The sequence below is a fragment of the Acanthopagrus latus genome, chromosome 1 (assembly GCF_904848185.1).
Source record: "Acanthopagrus latus isolate v.2019 chromosome 1, fAcaLat1.1, whole genome shotgun sequence".
Lineage (NCBI taxonomy): Eukaryota > Metazoa > Chordata > Actinopteri > Spariformes > Sparidae > Acanthopagrus > Acanthopagrus latus.
This window is the reverse complement of record NC_051039.1, coordinates 5,771,030-5,790,136: the sequence shown is the minus strand read 5'-3', so window position 1 is coordinate 5,790,136 and position 19,107 is coordinate 5,771,030. Positions and strand designations below refer to the sequence as shown.

The window sequence follows — 19,107 nt, the reverse complement described above, 5'->3', positions numbered from 1 at the left end:
ATTAATACAAAAGTACTTGATAGATGTTTTTGCTCCTGACTAATCAAGCTTTAGGTAAATATATCACCTTTTAATTTTAAAATCTGTTATTTATATCTAGTAAATTATAAAAGGCATATAAGAAAAAAGTAATCAGGAAAAACCCTGTATTTGATTTATTCTAAGACAGTTATTTAACCCAAAGTGCAGGGTGAGGAGGATGCTCCAGAAAGGCACTAGTAGTACTGATATTTTCAGCAGGAATTGTACAGCAACGTAATTTGTTTTAAAAATCTAATTAAAATGAATCATAATGTGTAGGAATACCTGTGTGACAAATCTGTAGCTTCTGTGCCTGTTCGAAATAATAAAATAATGTACGTAAATACATCCATGAAGATAAATCAGAAAAACTGCGCTTGGACGCCATCTTGTGGATTTTGTTAGTTGTGAAGAGACGGACGACGTGAGGTCAAAGTTGAAACGTGACGTAAGCACGTAAACCGAGAAACACCAGTTGTAAGAACGTAATCGGTTAAAGCGATTTGTAAACAAGTATTTATTTATTTTTTTTATCTTACGCTGTTATCCGAGCCTGCAGTAACATCAGTACGCAAAAAAACATGTAATTAAGAATCCGGTAAATTTATGAGACCGGATGTACCACGAAAGCTGCTAGCTGGTTGGTTGTTGTTAGTTGAGTTAGCAGAGCTAGCATGTTAGCTCGCCGACAGCGTTAGCCTTGTCAGTGGCATGCCATGGATCCGTTGAGTATTGTTGCGGATGAAGTGGCTTTGGAGGGGCTGGACGGAATAACTATTCCCTCCCTGTGGATACGACTCGAAGGCAGACAGCCCAAGTTTCCACTTAAGCTCGACGACTCCACCAAGGAGCTCATCTGGAAGTCACTCATCAACAACACCGACCTGAAGTTCTACCAGCTCCCACACGAGAGGGAGGATGTTGAGCTGTTTGACAGGTGAGTTCAGACCTGCGTCATGACAAGACACATTAAATTATGTTCCCACACTTAACCCCGAAACATATCCTGGTTATTTAAGCTATTCCACAGAAACACATTCAGTTGCCAGTTCATGAGGTCCACTTAAAGGACAATTCCACCATTAGTTCTACACATTAAAGTTTGTTGCTTGCAGAGCACCACTGCATATGTGAAACAAGCAGTATAAAGCCTTTTGTGGCTCCAAAAGAAGCTGCACATGATCTGATAATGTGCCTCCAGTGATGGATTGTGGGTAATGTAGGCAGTCTGTTGGTCTATTGTTGCACTCCTGAGACAATGTTGCATTCATCATGGACGGTTAAAAATCAAATGATCAAAGGATAATACAGCAGAACCAAAGATATCGACTTTTTTTTATTCCACTCACTCGTCTTCCTTTTTAAAACCAGGTGCCTCCATTACCCACAATGCAACTTAGACACTGAGTGACATTACTGGGGGCATGTGTCAATTACGTCGAGTTACCCTTTACTTAAAGTATCTGTAAGCATTGTCATAGTTTTACCTAACTTCCTGTGTGTTAGTGATCCCCTCACTCTTCTCTACATCACCACACAAATTGAAAGGGATGCCAGAAAATGTTCTCGCTTATTCTCTTTTATGGCATGGATGTGGGGAGTGGAGACAAGGCTTACTGACCAACTCAGTGATTACTGTTGGAATATAGTTTCCCTTCCATATATAAACATGTTGCTTACAGCAGCTTTAATTCATCGCACATTGTAGAATATTTTGTGTTCTTAGTGCCACTTTGAGCTAGAATCTGGCCCTGACTTTGATTTTTGCATTTGCATGTGTTTTCAGGTTTAAACACATCGACCCAGAAACAGGCATTGAAACAAGACAGAAGTTTTCAGACACACGGAAAGATGTCTACCCGGTCTCAATGGTTCAAAACGAGGAGGGGATACAGGGCTCATGTGCGCTCTTCAAACAGAGGACAGATGTCACAAAAAATGTCCGCTCAGAGTCCCTCACCCCATTAGTCAACTTGCAGGAAGCTTTTGAAAGGTTTGTAGACTTTCACTGATTACAAGTGCATTCAACAGTCTGTTTTTTCATGACGGTTCCTGAAGCAGTCTGTGTATGTGATGCAATGATTTAATACTGTAAACAGAATTTTTATTGAACTGAATCATTTGAACAATGAACACAAGTTCCTCTCCAGTAAATCTGAGATATTAGTAATCAATTTCCATGTTAGGAAAGTTAAAAACATTGTATCAACAATGTGTTATATCTCATCACAACTTCTGAGGGTTGATTAAGCTAGCAATGAATCATTAATCAGTCATCCACATCAAAATCATTGCAATATATTTGTTTTTTACGATTTTATGCAGCCTGCGTCCACAAACTTTATTCGGTCAATACATTGTAGAAAACCCAAAGAAAGCTCAGAAATGTTTTAGTCATTTTTTTTTACAAGTGCACCTGTACATGTGTCTTACGTTTCACATTTCCCCCTTCCTTTCTCACATGTACCTCCTTAGATATGGCCGAAAGCTTGTTGTCGTGGCATCTCAGATGCTACGATTCAGGGCGTTGATCGGTAGCGAGAGCGATCCTGATTTGAAACTCAACGACGACTCTTACTGTGTGTTGGAAAGAGTGGGCCGAGCTCGATGGCAAGGAGAGCTACAGAGAGATCTGCATGGATGCTCTTTCAAGTAGGAGACTCATACAGTCGTGTAGCGTGGTGTTGTTGCTGCTCACTGTTCACTTTGTAACTGTATTGTGTTTGAACAGGATCGATGCTCGAAAGTTGCACTACATGAGGAAGGCTCTCGTCAGACATGGACTCGTCGGCATGCAGTCTCACTGCACACGAGTGGGTTCAGGACAGCAGCAGCACTCCATTCTTCTGATGCTCAAACGCTTCTATGTAAACAGGTGCGTTCATGGTCTGGGTTCTCACTCCCTCACTTTTTGTCCCGCTTGGAGAAATTTTTCTCAACATTTTCTGCTCTTTCAGGAGGAGCAAGTATGACATCCTAATGGAGAAAGTGTCCAACTGTCTCCAGCAGTGCCCCGGCCAGTTGACCAGTTTCATGGTACTCAGAGAATATCTTGTGAGTATCTCTCTGTCATTGTGTTTCTCTAAGTGTGTTTGTCTTTCCATACATGGTAAAAAGTATGAATATGTGATTTTTTTTTTTTGTTTGTTTTGCAGAATGTGAATGAGCGTTCTTTCAAACGTGTCCTTCAATACATGCGAGCTGCCAAGTTGGTTGAATTTATCCAGTGCCCACTGGAGGAATTGGATCCCAGTGCCGGGCCTTGCACCAACAAAAAAGGTAATCTACCACTGAAGCACCAGTACATGTGCACATGTGTACATGTGCTAATCTCACCAATCTAAATGATACGCTCAAATAACAGTACTTTATCATCATTGTCTACATACAAAAATACATTTGTTTGTTAATTTTCTTATTATCTCTTAGTGATAGATAAAGCTACCAAATTTTAAAACTACAATATATTGAAAATATAAACATGTTTAGATAAGAGGGTTAGAGGGTTAAAGTCTGCTGCTGACATGTCTGTTTTCTTGATTAGTAGTTTATAAAATGACAGAAAATTAAGTCTAAGATGACACCTTAAAATTGGTTGTTTCGTCCCAAAACAATCCATAAATATTTTTGAAACAAAGAAAAGCATCTTATCTTCATATTTGCGAAACTGAAACAGTTGGATTTTGTCCATGTTTGCTTAAAAGATCATTTAAAAGACTGATCGTTTGTCAAAAAATGTTACAGATCTCCTTTCTGCAGTTTGAGGCCCAACAGCCATGCATTATATTACATTAAAGTGAGAGAAAAATCCTAATTTAAATATTTTAAGATTGCATAGTAATTTTATACATAAAAATGCATCAGTTCATCCTTCAAAATAGCAGTTTGACAAAAAATATATTTCAAGTTCCACTGACCAGATTTCTCCAGAGCATTTAAATGTGTCTTACAGTCTAGAAAGGCGAGTAAAGACAGATTTAAAAGATGCTAACATCACCATTACTACTTAAACTGATGTGATGTACCACTTTGTGGTGACTGTATTCAGCTTTGTGTTTGCACTGCATTATTTCACTCTGTTTTCCAGGAGATAAAGTGCTCGTCCGATGTGTAAAATTGTTAAAGCCTTACTTTGGGAAGAGTGTATCCGATGATGAGGACGACGAGGAAGATTATGATAATGAGGCGAGAAGAAGCACTGTCCCTTCAGAGGGGAGAATCATGGAGATTGATGTCATGTCGCAGGCCTATCACATTGGTAGGTCTGGTCACTTTCACTGTGTGTCGGGCAAAGACGATGATACAGTTTTCAAGACTTCATGTTTTTGCTTGTATGTCAGTTTCGGGCTCTGTGCTGCATATTTGAACCCATTGGCTCTGCTCTCAACTTCAACGTCTCAACTCCAGTTCATCTACAAGTCATTTGCATCTGTTTTGTTGTACTGCAGTATTATCCTGCGGCACAAGGGGAATCCCTAAGACTGCTATCGGGTTGAGGATGAACATCGGGAAGCTGGAGTCTCGTATGCTCTGCCGGCGGATGGAGAAGGATGGTATAATTAAGGTAAGACCCAGGCTCTAAATAAAAAGTTTCCAAGGTACAGACGTTATTTTCTTGTCGAAATAGATTAGTTTCCTTCCAAAAACACTTACGCGCAGTCAGAGAGATTGGAAAACGTCTCACAACAAGGGATGGTAGGACGTGGATGCAATCATGTGTGCGGCACACCCTAAATTGTTGGATATGCTTATGCATCCCGCCCACGTGACCTCTACCAGAGGTCAGCCACCACAAAGAAAACGCTTCCTCTTTAAGATGCTGTGATGTTGGCCAGATCTGACGGCGATCTGAAACAAATGGTCAAAGACTGTTTATTTGGCTTCAGATGGGCGGCTCACAGATCTGTTTGTTTGAGTTGAAAATGGTGTCTGCATTTGTAATTTCCTTTTTGTTGGTTTTGTCTGAAGGCAATAAACTTATAACAGCTCCATTTTTAATCTTCGATAAAGCTGCTAATGTTAAAATGCCTCGAGTGAGAACCCAGACGTTCTGTCCTTTAATGAATACTGACTTCATTTCACAGTTTTGGTGACTGGTAATGTCAGCCAGTCAGTTGAATCGATCTGTTAGATGGATCTGAATGAAAGTAATTACATTTATCATCGTCCAGAGGACGAATCCCACTGACTTGTATACCACTTTAACACCAAAACTAACATGTATGCAGGTTTCTAAATGCAGGTGAACTCACTAAGAATCAGTAGCTGAGTCCCTTCCAATTGTCAGGAGACAAGTTCCCCTCTCGTTTTTCTTTTTCCTTGTGTGTCACATTCATTCATTCACATTTTTCTCCGAAAAGAAAATCAGACTTTTCAAAATGCACATCAGAGTATGTCTGTTGAAACGTGGCTCCTGTAAACGTCTTCTGATTACTAATTTTTATGCGTGTGTTGTCTTTCATCCTGCAGGGATTCATGGAGGATGTTGGTCGACAGAGGACCACAAAATACATCAGCCATAAGTGTGTATCTAATGTAGATTTCCAAATTCTTTCTACTTTAACACCATGTCCTGTCAAATCCTTGCATACCAAATACTCTTCAACTCACTGCTGCTTACAGGTGTGTGGGTGTGAGCGATCAACTCCAACTCTTTGCTAAGGAACAAGAACGGAAGGAGCGTCTGTACTCCTCTGCACCACAGACTTCAGACTCTGCGCCTGTCGCCCCTAAAACTCCGTCAACCTCAAAGAAAACGGCAAAGAAATCTCCTGCAGCGAAGACGACTCAGAAAGCAGGCAGAAGAGGAAGCAAAGATGCGGAGGAATCTGGGCAGACGTGTGGCGATGGAGATGTGGATCCGGCAGATGAAGGCTTGGAAGGAGACAAAGGTAAAGGAAGACGGTCAGGAGCCAAAAGAAACACAGCAGGGAGAAAAAGTAGATCCAAACAGACCCAACCGGAGACTCCCATTGTTCAGCCTACACCAGATGAGTGTGAGTACTCTTTAAACCTTTGCAGTTATAACTTGAAAATGACTCTTTAAGAACCAAATTCACATCCAGTTCTTGGTTTAATGACCTTTATGTGGTTCGTCTTTTTTTTTTTTTTTTTTTCCTGCCGTCACTCAGGTGAAACACCAGCCTGCAGCCAAGACACAACACCTGATTCAGAGTCAGAATCCAAAGCAGGTATTTTCTTCATTGAATCATTTATTAAGTTATAATTGTGCCCTTGATTTCAGCACACTTAAAACAGGATCAATAAATGCAAAAATGATTAACGAGAAAATAAACAACGGAACGAGTTTAAAAATGGTCACATTTGAGAGCAGAGTAGTTTGTAATCACGGCCTTATAACTAAAAAGAAAGCAACACCTGCAGCATCACATCTCTCTGCTGCCCACTCACACTTTCCATATGAGATGCAATGATGAGTAGAATAACTGTTAGCAGCGATGAATCCTCTGAAGGCATAAAGAACTATGCTGTAGTTTACTTTCAGCAGCAGTCTGACTTTTTATTTTGTCTTCTGTCTTGCTGTCTGTTAGCAAATTTTAAACCTGTGATTCCTGTTTTTTTTTAAGCTTTTCTGCTAAGTATGGCTACCTGCTGTGGCCACAAAACAGCTCTGAGCAGGGCGGGGATACTGTAGAAGAACAGTAAATTTGTGAGCTGTGAAACCAAAATTGTAAACTGAAAGACACTCAAACGATCCATAGAGGTTGGAGGAAATGCAGAGTCGGCTGACTATTACATCTGGGTTTGTCAATTCAAGTGACAAATGAAAGTGACTCAGTATGAGATTGCAATGAGATTGTTTTTTTAAATGTTGTTCAGCTGTTAAAACACCAACTCATTATATTAAGTACAAGCATTGATGATCTGCAGTATTATTAGCAGCAGCAGTATCGATAACGGATATTTATATGTATTGAGTCTGTTTTCTTTGTTTTGTGCAGTCATATTTAAATAAAAATGTCTCTTCTATCAGAACAAGCTCTCGTTGAGGAGAAGAGAGAAGTCACCTCATCTCCTGCCAGCCCTTTGCCTCAGAGAGAGGCGGAGAATGAAGACGATAACGTGGCCGAAAACAACGTGGTGGAAGTTAGGGACGATGGTCAGCTGGTCAGTCTGATGGGAGGATTTCACTGTTTTGTTTTGTTTTTTGTTATTAGCTGTTTTGTTCCAGCTGTGTCTGAGATGAGCAGATGAGTGCTGAAAGTAACCGTTGAATCATCCTCCTTCAGACCCCCAGATGTAAGAAGTCTTTGGAGCGGTCTCATGAGACGTACCGCCTGCTGAGGAGGAAGAACCTGATCGTCGAGGCTGTCCGCAACTTCAAAATCATCGAGGGACTCTTTCCGTCAGTTTGTTTTTGAAGTTATCAGCTAGTTTCAAAGCATTCTATCGTACAGTAAGAGAGAAAACAAATATGACAACATGACGTCTTTCTTCAGGCTGCAGAAGATGATCAATGACGAAGAGAAGCAGGATGGATTCAACTCCAAGTGTTGCAAGAAGACTATTTTACGTCTCGTCCACTGTCTGTCTAGAGAAGGCTTGCTTAAGCTTTACAATACCACTATCATACAAGATGGGATCACCAAGAAGGTAAATGCTCAAGTCACACTATGATGGTTTGTGTTTTCATCCACTGCCTGAGGTTGAACTTCCCTTGGGGACCATCTTCTTCTTCTTCTCTTATATTAATTCTTCTTCTTCTGCTGCTCCTTGTTCTTCTTCATCTCCTTCGCCTTCCTCTTCTGCTCCATCCTCTTCCTCCTTCCCCAGGTTGAGATGGTCGTTCATCCGTCCATTCAGCCCAACGATGAAGTCGTGTCTCGAGTTATTGAACAGGTCCGCTTCAAGATCTCCAGCTCGTACACCGCTGTACGGTGAGCACAAACCAAATACTTGAAAATAAGCCTGTGAGAGAGGTTGGAGTTGTACTTGTTTGCTCAGTGGTCATCCCAATATTGTGGTAAATGTTATAGTCCAATTCTCTTTTCTCTCCTACTGCCTGGCTCCTTTAATTTTACTTGATTTAGTCCTGATTTACACGATGAAGCCTCTGTTCAGCTGTTTTTCTAATCGTCTCCTTCTTCCTTCAGTCTGCAGCAAGAGCAAGATGAGAAGATGAAGAAGGACAACAAAAAGAAATCAAAGGACGACGAGTTCAAGCCCGAAACAGGTTTCTATTGACGGTCTTTCAGATCCTGCAAGTTAGAGTTTGCCCTCTATTAGGGGGCGTCTTTGTCCCCTTTTCACTGTTTTGTTATTTTTCTCGTCTCTCTCTCTCTGTTTTCATAGTTCGTGGACTGGGGAGGTCACTTGGCTTCCAGCCTAAGATGCCTCGTCTGCGTCTTATTCACAACTTCCTCTGGTACCTGATATACGGACACCCGCACGGACAGAACTCCACCGACTCCAGCTCGACCAGTCAAACAGCAGCAGCAGCAGCAGCTAACCCCGGCAGCTCTGATCCTGATAACAGCCCCGTGGACCCACAAACAGCAGATTCTACATTGCCTAACTTGGATGTGGCATCATCTGGTGATGAAGAGGAGGAGCTGAAGGATGAATCAATACCTCGTCCCCCTGTGTCTAATTTGAAAGGTTGGAGAACATCGTGAGCTAATCATTGCCAGTGGATCAGTTCTACACCAAACCGATTGTTTTACCAACTAATCACTGTTTCTGTAATCTCCTCGCTGCCTCTGATAGTGTTTGCTGATGAAGACTCGTGGAAGAGATTCGTGCCTCCCGTCCGAGTACACAAGGAGTTTGGCAGCGGCTGGGCGATGATTGGCGACCTGCTGCTCTGCCTGCCTCTCTCCGTCTTCGTTCAGATCACACAGATCAATTATAAGGTGAGCAAACACTGTGTCATGCAGGAAGTCACGCAGTCCCTCCCACTATCTCTTAGTGTGGTGTGATCCTCAGGTATCATCTCTGACAGCAGCGTGTGTTTGACAGGTACAGGTGTTTGTAATAAATAATCACCTGAGTGTAGATTCCACATGTATGAGATTCTGTTGATGGCCCGCTTCACGTTCAGTTTGTAAAAGCACGACTCGTGTGCACAGGTGGATGGACTGGAGGAATATCTCAACGACCCCGTGAAGCAACACTATCTTGTCCGAGCGCTGCCGGCCAAGATGAAGAGGCAGCTGCTGTACAGACGGTGACTTGCTTTTCTTCTCCCTTAATTTCTCTTACAACTCATCGTGACTGTGATTCTAAATTGAGCATTCATGCGTTCTTGAAATCAGGAAATACATCTTCACATTTCACGAGAACCTGCAGAAGTTGGTCTACATGGGTCTGCTGCAGTTTGGTCCTGTGGAGAAGTTCAAGGATAAAGACCAGGTACAACGTCACAGCGTCAAGCCTGCTACAGAAAACACCACACAGCTGCTCTGATCCCATTATTTCGTTTGTCTGTCATCAATCATTTGTATTGAAATACACAAATATCTGCATGATGTTTGAAAGGAGGACAAACATGCCTGATGACAAATGTTATCGTTGATTTTTTCTCTTGATATTTGGTGTTGAAGTAGCTACAAAACATGCAAAATTTAATATGTCTAAATTTACAGTAGAGCTGTGCAATTAATCAAGTTGTTACCAAAATCACTGTCTAGGCTGTTTTGATTGTCATTTTGCAGGAGGCGCAATATTTGTTAAAGGCGTGATATGTGTCAAAATATCATTTTAAATATGATTTCAAATATCATGGTGCTGTAGATCCCTGCTAAAATCACAACTTAATACTTTTAATGTGTCTTTTTAAATTAAAATGAGGATAACTATGTAAAAATGACCAAAATATCAGACTGACTGACTCATGACTTCAAATATCAGTCAAAATAATTTCAATTTGATGATGTTTTTTGAAAATCTTTAATACCTAATTTACAGCATGTGTTGTCTTATTCCCCTTATTATAAAACAGAAACAGAGCAACTGTTAAAACATAGAAGTAACAGGAAGTTCAGCAGGGAAAGATTGTCAAGGAAAAGAAAAACAAATCTGTGATGAAGCAGAAACAGTCCAATATTTTCTTGTTTTGTTTTCAGGCGATGTAACAGAACTGCATATTTGGTAGATTCTTTGTTGTTTTTTCCTCTGTAGAAACACTTTCACTTTCAGAACAAAGAAAAAAAAAATAATCCAAATGACCGATGCAAAATAAAAATGAATAATGGGCTTAAAGAATAGGAGGAGTTGAAAAAACACCACAACTCAGGTTCTTGATCCTTGATAAGAATGAATTTAATTATCTTTCCATCTTTTTTTTCTCCACATCTACATTGTTCCAGGTGTTTTTGTACTTGAAGCGCAACTCCACCATTGTTGACACCACCCAGGCCGAGCCGCACTACTGGCTGGTCACAGAGTCGCCTGACAAACCGTTTGAGAGGCGCCAGTACACATTCAACACTGCCGAAGATGTGGAAAACTACTGGTTTGACCTGATGTGTGTCTGCCTCAATACACCACTGGGTACATGCAGACACACACACACACATACACACATAAAAGCAGAGTCACCAGCACCAAACTGGCAAACTGGAAAATTTCCTCTCTTTGTTTGTGTTTTCTCCAGGGGTCATCCGCAGCAAGAGAAGCGTCACAGAGGAGGAAGCTGATCCTTCCTTCGTTCATGAACGCAACGTGTTCATAGGATTGGCGTACCTGCTGAAGTAGGTGGAGTGATATTTCTCTGTAAGGTGAAGCAGAGAAGAACTAGAAGTGAAACAGGGAAACATAGTTACAGAAAGACACACAGAAATAGAGTTTTTAAAAGAGTAAAAAAAAATCAAAATCAAAGATTAAAAAAAGCTGAAAAGACAAATGAAGCAGTGGAGAGTTGGAGCAGATTCGATGTTTTTCTGGGAGTTTGTTCCAGATGTGTGGTGAATAAAACCTGAACACTGCTCCTCCGTGTTCAGTTTTGACTCCGAGGACAGAAACAGACCTGATCTCGATCATCTGGGAGGTCGGGACAGTTCAGAAATAAACCATTGAGGGCTTTTATAAACCAGCTGTGTTATTTTAACTCAAATCTTGGACAAATATACAACAAAAAGGAAGCCAGAGTGCTGGAGTTCATGTGGCGTCTCCTCAGTCCAGAGTTTAAAATCACAGGAATCAAAGGAATAAACAGGTCAAAACAGGTTAAAAAAAAACAAAATACAGTATCACTGATGTGTGTGTGTGTGTGTGCATCTGTTCACACCCTCAGAGGCAGCCGTGAAGTGTCTGACGACGGGTCGATACCCGGAGACGGTAAAGGAGCGGGAGGCCTGGACTCTGAATTCTTTGGTCATCTTAAACGCAACTGGTTTTGGACCAATCACCTGCTGTCTTGCAAAAGAGTACGTACACAAAACACAAGTTGAACTTGGTGTATATGGTGCATAGACGACATATAATGTGGCCTAATATAAATACTTGTTTTCTTGTTTATATTTTTTATTTATTTTTTTTAGCTTCCAACTGGTTTAGAGGCGAAGGAGAATAAAATCCGACTGAAGAGCCTGCTGAGTAAAAATGCTCTGAGGATGGCACTGACAGCTGGTGAGAAGCTTTTAAAGCCAAGCTGATTTCTCTGCCTAATTCAGCCTCAATGTGAAGATGAAAAGAAACAAGTTGAAGATATAAATCTGAGTGCTGTTGATGCCGTCATTGTGCTGCTTTTACTGTCTGGGTTTTTTCTTTCTTATGAGTTACTTGAGTGCTTTCAGGACCGCAAGTCTTCTGATTTTCTGCAAAGTTAACCTTTAAACTTCAGTTTTATCTTGCAAGCTGTCACTGTGTTCCTGCTTCTCTGCTTTTAAACTTGTTATGTCTGTGTGACAGCAGGATCTGCTACACGTCGCTATCTGACTACCAAGCGGCCGTTTAAAGAAAATGTGGAGGTACAACAATTTTATTTTACCACGTTTAGTTAACAGTTTTTTAGAAAAACGTAACAAAAGCTCCCGAAATAAATCCTTTTTTATGAGGTCATGATGTTTAAACAGGTCTTGTTTCAACTGTTTGATCATAACAGGATGTAGTGTGTGTTAAACTGTGTTGCGTTATGTATTGCATTGGACAAATTACCTAATGAATTGGCAATGAGTGTGTTTTAGATTTTAAGTCTTACATTTTTTTAAAGGTACAATGATTATTATTATTTTTGGTTTCATATTTTTATTTTAGGTGTTTCCCAGAGGACTTTTACATGCTTTAAAGTTGAAAAATGATCTGAAGACATCAAACATTGTTTCCTGTTCTTGTGTGTTGGTAACCAGGTGGATGTCGAGCCTGCGACCAGAAACCAGCAGGTGGTCGGAGGAAAGGGACAGAAGAGGAAGAGAAGCAAAAAGGAGGTTGTCAAGGCCCCTCGCAAGAAGAGAAAAGGTACACTGCGAGCATTAATATTCATCCGTGCGTGTCTTGGACTACCGCTGATGGATTGTGTGCATGTTTTATTTTTTATTTGTGCGCTTGTTATTTGTCTTGAAGAGCTGAAGAAGCGCACTCCTGCCCATGACGAGGCGGACCACAAAGCTCTGAAGATGATGACCAGACAGAGAGTCTACTGGTCAATTCAGGAGGACTCACTGATGATGCTCTGCAGCGTGGCCTCACACCTGCTCAACAACAAGGTACACACACACACACACGCAGTAATGTTGTGTTTCTCAACAGTTTAAAATGATAACAATGATGATAATAACTCTTTTATGTTAACAATTCTTTGTTGTGTTCAATGTGTTGCAGTTAAAAAGGCCCTTCATACCTTACTGTGGGGTGAGAGACCTGCTCCATGCAGAGTTTGATATGTCGGTGGATAAAACATCCGTCGCTGTCGGTCGTCGTACCCGATACATCCTCAAAAACCCTCAGACGCTCCTGAACTACAGGTAGGAACAGCCCGCACGGTACAAACACACAATTCTACACACAAGTCTGCAGTTTTATTCATCATGTATCTGCTTCAGGATCTGTCTGGCCGAGGTGCACCAGGACAAACCTCTGATGAGAGTGTTGGAGGAGAAGAAACCCAAAGATCCAGACAATCCAGAGGTGTGTTGTGGGTTTTGTTGACATTGACTGTTGCTCTTTTTGTTTGTTTCTGAAAGGTTGAAGTTGACAGCTCCACATTTTGTTTTTAGGATTGTGCGAAGGTGTTCTCTGAGTACGTCCAGCTGCTCAGACAGAAGTTCAGCACCGCTCTGAGCCCCGGGGATTTGACAGTGCCCGACACAAAACAGCAGCTCTTCTCACGGTAAGATGACGAGGTTTGATGTGATGACTTAAGACGAGCACCGATGGCACTGAATTGTAAGTGTGATGCATTTATGTATGTGTGTGTGTTTTACAGGTTTAGAGTTGCAGCGATAGACTGTAACATTCAGATGCCTTACAGAGATACTCTCAACTGGTGAGGATTGAGTTCGATTTCTTTGATTTTTTTCCCTTCTGATTAAATTTTTACGGAAGCAGTTAATTGTCTGGTTGTTTGTCTCGATTGCAGCACGGAAGACATTCACGCTTTAGTGTTAGAAAACTTGATCCAGAGCACTCTGGTCATGACCAACAGCCAGATGAAGTCCTCCAGATCCTTTCAGGTACGGCCTTCTTTGATTTTTTTTTTCTCCTTTTACAAAGTTTACCTCCAAAGCACGATGTCACAATAAAACTGAGGCAACAGACACAGTAATCTAGACTAAAGAATGATGCTAAGGCAAGTAAATATGTGTTTGCATTGACATTTGCAGATACAAAACACACACAGACCTCTGATTATCAATTCTGTGTTCTCTCAGACCTTCCAGTTGTACAGTAAGTACAACCAGGAGCTGCTGTGCAAAGTGTTCATACAGTGCAGGAAGAGAGGTCTGGTCAACCGGCGCCGAGTCCATCAGCCGCTTGGGCCGAAGAAGAACCGAGCGCTCCCCATCCTGCCAATGTCCTACCAGCTATCCCAGTCCTACTACAGGTACACCTGAGAGGGGCTACTGTGATACTGTGAACACTCAGATTACTTTTATTTATGTACGTTATCCCCTCGTTTCTGAGTTAAGCGCCTGGAAATATTTGGTGAAAAAGCCACTAGTCTTCTGTTTTCTAGCAGGAGTATTTGAGATCTTACTTTCTGAACACGCCTCTCACACTTCAACCGTCCTCGCAGGTGTTTTTCGACACGTTTTCCTCACCTACTGTGCACCGACTCCTTCCGCTTCTTGAGGAGTCTCGTCAGCAACAGGACCGCAGACGACAAACCTGTCACCATGTTCCACCAAGAAACGGAGTACAGGTTGGAGAACAGGGAGGAAGTGACGGAGAGACGGACGAGTTCAGAAAGGAAAAGAAAACAAGGTGAAGGGAAGGAAGGCGGCAGATCAGTGAGAGAATCAGAGGTTCAGCCAGAGAAGGCAAACGGTGACTCCACAAATGGAGGCGCAAATGACCAAATGAATGTGAACGGAGAGCAGACAGCAGAGCAAAGAAACTCAGAGGATTGTTCTATAGTTGAGTCTGTTGAACGTCCATCCAGCAGCAGGCAGACAGACGATCACCCCTCCAAAACTGGTGGTGCAGCACAGCGAGCTTCAGCAGAACCCCCCGACGTGTCGGACATGCTCGGGTTCTCTCTGGACTCTCCGGGTGGAGCCTGTGTGGTCTCTCTCAGCCTGATGACTCTGGGCCTGCTGAGTGTCTACATATCCATTCCTAAACAGATTGTTGTCGTGGACAGCAGCATGGTGAAAAATGATGTCGTCAAGAAGTGAGTTATAATCGTCATGTTGTTGTATTACTTTTAAAGACCTCACTACATTCTTAAACTGTTGGTGCAAACCCTTGATTAATTTGAAGCAAGTTTATTTAATACTAAAGTAGCTAAACTGTGGCTTTTCAGTATGGCAGCGCTGGAAGAAGAGGATGACGACGATGATGATGGTGAGGAGTTCGAGGGGAAGAAAGGACTGGAAGTGAAGGCACATCAGGCGTCGCACACCAACTACCTGATGATGCGGGGATACTGCTCTCCTGGCATAGGTGGAGTTTACTTACTTATCAGATCGACAAATGTTTTCTACTCATGTAAATTTGCCATTTTTTTACCCGGTGGATGTCAGAAAGTACATTTTGGTGGTCAGCAACATGATGCATGTTTGTTACACGAGGGAATCATTTTTGTATTGAACGCAAGTAATTTATTACGGCTACTCAAATCACTGTAATTAAGTCTTTAGATTACATTTTTGGGTTATTTCTACAAGCATTTTTTTCAAGTCTGCAATTTTACTCATAGCCAAGCATTCATCCAGATTTTCGGTGCTCTTCCACCACAGTTTAAACCCCCAAAAATGTTGTGCATACATTGAAAAGAAGTGTTTTCCTATATAATTGTTAGTTGCCACCATATTTATATTTGTAAAACATTTGCCTTGTTTCTAGTCAAGCGACGTAACCTCAACACCCTCGATAACATCGTGGTGGAGTCGTGTATCATGAGGCTGCAACTGCGCAACAAACCTGCTCACCACCTGTTTACATCGGAGGGTAAGTTTCAACGCTTGTAAGACCTTTACAGACATACTTTTCATCTGCAAAATGTAATTCTTACCTTTTTACTTCCTTAGTAGACTCTCCACCACTGGACTTGACTAAGTGTGGTCCATCCCTGCTGCCCTCCAGCCTCACCAAAACCACTCCCCCGCCCTGCCCTTCTCCATCCAGCGTGAAGCAGTGTGACTGGCGTTTGATTCAGCAAAGAGGATACACTCCTCAGGACATTAAAGCATGTGCGCAGCTCAGGAGGAGCTTGGATGCAGCGGGTGAGAACGGCTTGGCCATACAAGACCTACACGAGACTCACGCACACCTGAAGGAGCCTCAGTCCGGACGCAGCAGGAGCCTGCAGGAGTATATGAAGGTATCGTGTTTTACCGTGTAAATCATCGTTATACAGCAGAAATATATATTTCGGCATGAACACTGTGTGTAGGCCCACAAATTACTGCGCTCTGCCAGAGAGAGACAGTCAACTACTCAGCTACAACAAGAGAAAGCTAGGAGTCTTTCCCAAGCTCCTGTGTAATTAACCAACATTAAATTTGATAAAGAGACATTTTGTTAAAACCGTGTGTTAATCTCACAAAAGAGGGACAGCATTTTGGCAAATAAGATTCCTGATAACATTTCTAAATGTGATTGTCGACCTTAATGTGACTGTATAACATCTTTTTTTTACAGAATAAAAAGTCATATTTTTCAACTGAATTACAAAATTAACTACAAAATAAGGCTAAAAACACGAAAGGTATGTCAAGTGAAAGCTAGCTAGGGTGATAGCCACCATTAGCCTTAGCCTAAGCCAAACAGAATTTTTCCCGAAGTCAGTTATGTCATACCAGAAATAAAGCAGCAGTTAAATCTAGTCATGATGAATGACTAGCTGAGTTAGTAGTATCTTAACTGTTGGCTCCAGTGGAATAATAATGATCAGAACAACTTCTCGGCCTGTTATAGTTTATGTGAATCACAGCTGTATGCATGAGGCTCCACTGACAGGAAGTTGACATTGATGATGACTCATGTCTGGAGCTTTTTCAGCTCTCAGAACAACAGTGCTGTTTGTGATGTGGGTACGAGGACTCTGAGGTTCTGTGGCAACACCACAAAACCTGTTGACATCTGAGATTTCACATGGATTTTACTGTTTGTTTGATCAGAAAGGCCATCACTGCTAACGACTGTACAGTTGCTGATCGGAGAGGTCTAGTGAACTATCACTCTTCTAGTTTCCTCTTCCTTTGTGTTTCTGCCTGATCTGATTTTCACCCTTTTGCCCCGCAGGACTTAAAAGAAGAAGGCCAGGTGTTACAAGTCGGGAGTTTGGGACCCCGTTGGGTGCTCGTGCAGCACGCCGAACCGTGGCTGCTGACGGTGACGTCCAAGCCATGGTCACAGTCTTGTGTCCCATCAGACAAACTCAAGGGTCACATCTTCTCCATCCGCAAGAGAAGCAGACGAGAAGTCCCGCAAGAGACAGAGGAACCGCCAGCGAAGAAATCAGCTGCGGAGAAACGAGAAGGAGAGGAGAAAGAGAGGGTGACGGGTGGGAAACCAAGAAAGAAACTGGATAAAGAACCGCAGAAAAAGCACCAAGAGAGGACGGATGAGGGGAGTAAAGACAAGCTGGTGAATGTAGAAGAGGAGGAGGAGGGAAAGCAGATGCAGTCTGAAGAGGGAGGAGAGAAGAAGGAGGGTCAGGAGAAGGTGGAGGTGGAGAAAAAGGGACGGGGAAAGGAGAAAGAGCTTGGAGCCCAAGAGGACGTCGGTGAAGAAAGAGATGAAGCATCCTCTCCACCAGCAGAACCGGCTGGCGACGATGAGTAAGTCCAAACTGTGACTAATTATCATGTTGTAGTTAACTGCTCATTCCTCTTTCCCGTGTCTCATCCCTTTGTTCTCTCTGTCTCCATCACTAACTTCCAATCCACTCAGTGAAAGTGTGAGTTTCATTGGCCGACCGTGGCGCATGGTCGACGGGAGTGTGAACCGGCCGGTGTGTAAGGGCATGCTGGAGGCCGTCCTTTACAACATCATGTCCCGACCCGGGCTCACGCAGCAGACACTGCTGGAAACTTACAAAGACGTGTTGCAGCCAATGGCCCTGCTGGACCTGGTGCAGGTAAACACAAATCCTTTCAACGGGAATAACGCCTTTCTGCAGCAAAGGAGCTCATGTCTTATATTTTACGCTCCCGATCTCCTCCGCAGGCGCTCATCGACATGGGCTGTGTGACGAGGAAAACTGGGGTCAGAGTACCGAAAGCCTCGCTGTTCAGCCGCCCTGTGCCTCAGGCGAGAAGTGAGACAGCGGTGAGGCTGGAGGAACCGGACAGGGTGTATTACGAGCCCACCATCAGCTGCTGCCTGCGGCTCAGTCAGGTGCTGCCCAACGAACGCCACTGGAACTATCATCTACCTTAAAACAAGTCGTGGATTATTGTCGCCTCATTTAGGCTTCTGCAAATGTTATTTTACAATGTTTCATGTCAGGTTCTTTGACAGATTCACTTCTGGTTTTACAGAACAGGATTTCTTTGTACATTTGTTTCTTTTTTTTTTTGTCTTGAAAAGTCAATTCCGTCTGGTGTTCCTGTTTTTGTTTTATGTGATATAATAAAAATAATTACATTCTTCATTTGTGACTTTTCTTGGTCTTGCAGATTAGATGGTGTGTTTAGTAGGAACATGTTTACGACGTCCTCATCAGGATGTCTTACTGCTCCGTCTAGAAAACAAATGCCAGCAAAGCGTCTTCGGCGTATGTATGGTGTTTGTGAGTGATTCGTGCCAAAAATGAGAGCTGCAAAAACAAAAAATGGGTGTCGTTTACAAGTCAGCAAAGTTAACTTTACAACAGCTTCTCACCACAACGTGTTTTTAGGTGCTTATTGTACCGTCAACTTTTTTCTAATGCATTAATATTAACGTAAAAACTGCTAACGATTACATGACTTAAGTGATTTTTTTCCCCCCATGTTTTGAAACTATTACTACCATCCATGTTTGGTAACTGGAAGTCTTGTTTTTTCTTGCTGTTCCTGGTAAATTCCTGTGTTTCTTGGCCCGTTACCAACATCCACTGTGAATCGGTGGACTAGCATGACGACCTGTTTCTCACAGCGTCTCTCTACAGTGTTCAAAACCTCCTCAGGGCTCCTGTACGATGTTGGACGAGACTGTAAGAGTGGATTGGTGCACCGTTGTTTCAGACGGATTTCATTTTCTCTCCTGTTAGTTCTTCCATTCTTTGCCTACAGATATAAGGTTAGAATAAAAATAAAGCAGTTGGTCCTGTTGAGGTTTTGCTGTAGAGTGATTTAGTCGAACATGTTTTGCATGTAATGGAGGGAGGACTCTCAGGAAACTGAGCGATTAGGATCCACGGGAAGTTCAGGAACAATTGCTTTCCACTCTGTGCTCGGACGTGTTCCAACACAAATAATGAGCACAAATCTCTCTCTACAAAACACTCAGTTTTGTTTCTCACTTGCGGACCTTCTA

The 19,107-nt window shown here is 42.3% G+C and overlaps 1 protein-coding gene across 3 annotated transcripts; it reads left to right on the top strand.

Annotated features, from left to right (window-relative positions):
• The first annotated feature begins 478 nt into the window (after positions 1–478).
• On the top strand, positions 479–18,241 carry LOC119016978 (general transcription factor 3C polypeptide 1). Of its 3 annotated transcripts, none has more exons than XM_037093387.1 (40): positions 479–958; positions 1,808–2,014; positions 2,497–2,673; positions 2,753–2,896; positions 2,979–3,075; positions 3,177–3,300; positions 4,109–4,279; positions 4,470–4,585; positions 5,491–5,543; positions 5,644–6,017; positions 6,153–6,212; positions 7,016–7,149; positions 7,272–7,387; positions 7,482–7,635; positions 7,816–7,919; positions 8,136–8,215; positions 8,335–8,640; positions 8,749–8,894; positions 9,111–9,208; positions 9,297–9,393; positions 10,350–10,533; positions 10,637–10,733; positions 11,276–11,408; positions 11,523–11,610; positions 11,896–11,951; positions 12,330–12,438; positions 12,544–12,686; positions 12,802–12,944; positions 13,023–13,107; positions 13,197–13,309; positions 13,406–13,465; positions 13,559–13,652; positions 13,851–14,023; positions 14,216–14,812; positions 14,945–15,084; positions 15,487–15,591; positions 15,672–15,964; positions 16,888–17,426; positions 17,539–17,725; positions 17,815–18,241. In XM_037093387.1, the coding sequence occupies exons 1-40, from the start codon at positions 738–740 to the stop codon at positions 18,025–18,027; spliced, it is 6,531 nt and encodes a 2,176-aa protein (XP_036949282.1). In that variant the 5' UTR covers positions 479–737; the 3' UTR covers positions 18,028–18,241. The 3 variants fall into 3 exon arrangements, with proteins under 3 accessions (XP_036949282.1, XP_036949274.1, XP_036949265.1); XM_037093379.1 differs by having other exon boundaries at positions 11,893–11,951; positions 15,675–15,964; XM_037093370.1 differs by having other exon boundaries at positions 11,893–11,951.
• Positions 18,242–19,107: the final 866 nt, after the last annotated feature.

Excerpts from the sequence above, each read along its gene's own strand:
- LOC119016978 (XM_037093370.1), top strand. The coding sequence starts at position 738 with ATGGATCCGTTGAGTATTGTTGCGGATGAAGTGGCTTTGGAGGGGCTG. Across the intron at positions 11,409-11,522 it reads ACCTGCTGTCTTGCAAAAGA|CTTCCAACTGGTTTAGAGGC; the intron begins GTACGTACACAA and ends TATTTTTTTTAG. Across the intron at positions 13,108-13,196 it reads AAGATCCAGACAATCCAGAG|GATTGTGCGAAGGTGTTCTC; the intron begins GTGTGTTGTGGG and ends TTTTGTTTTTAG.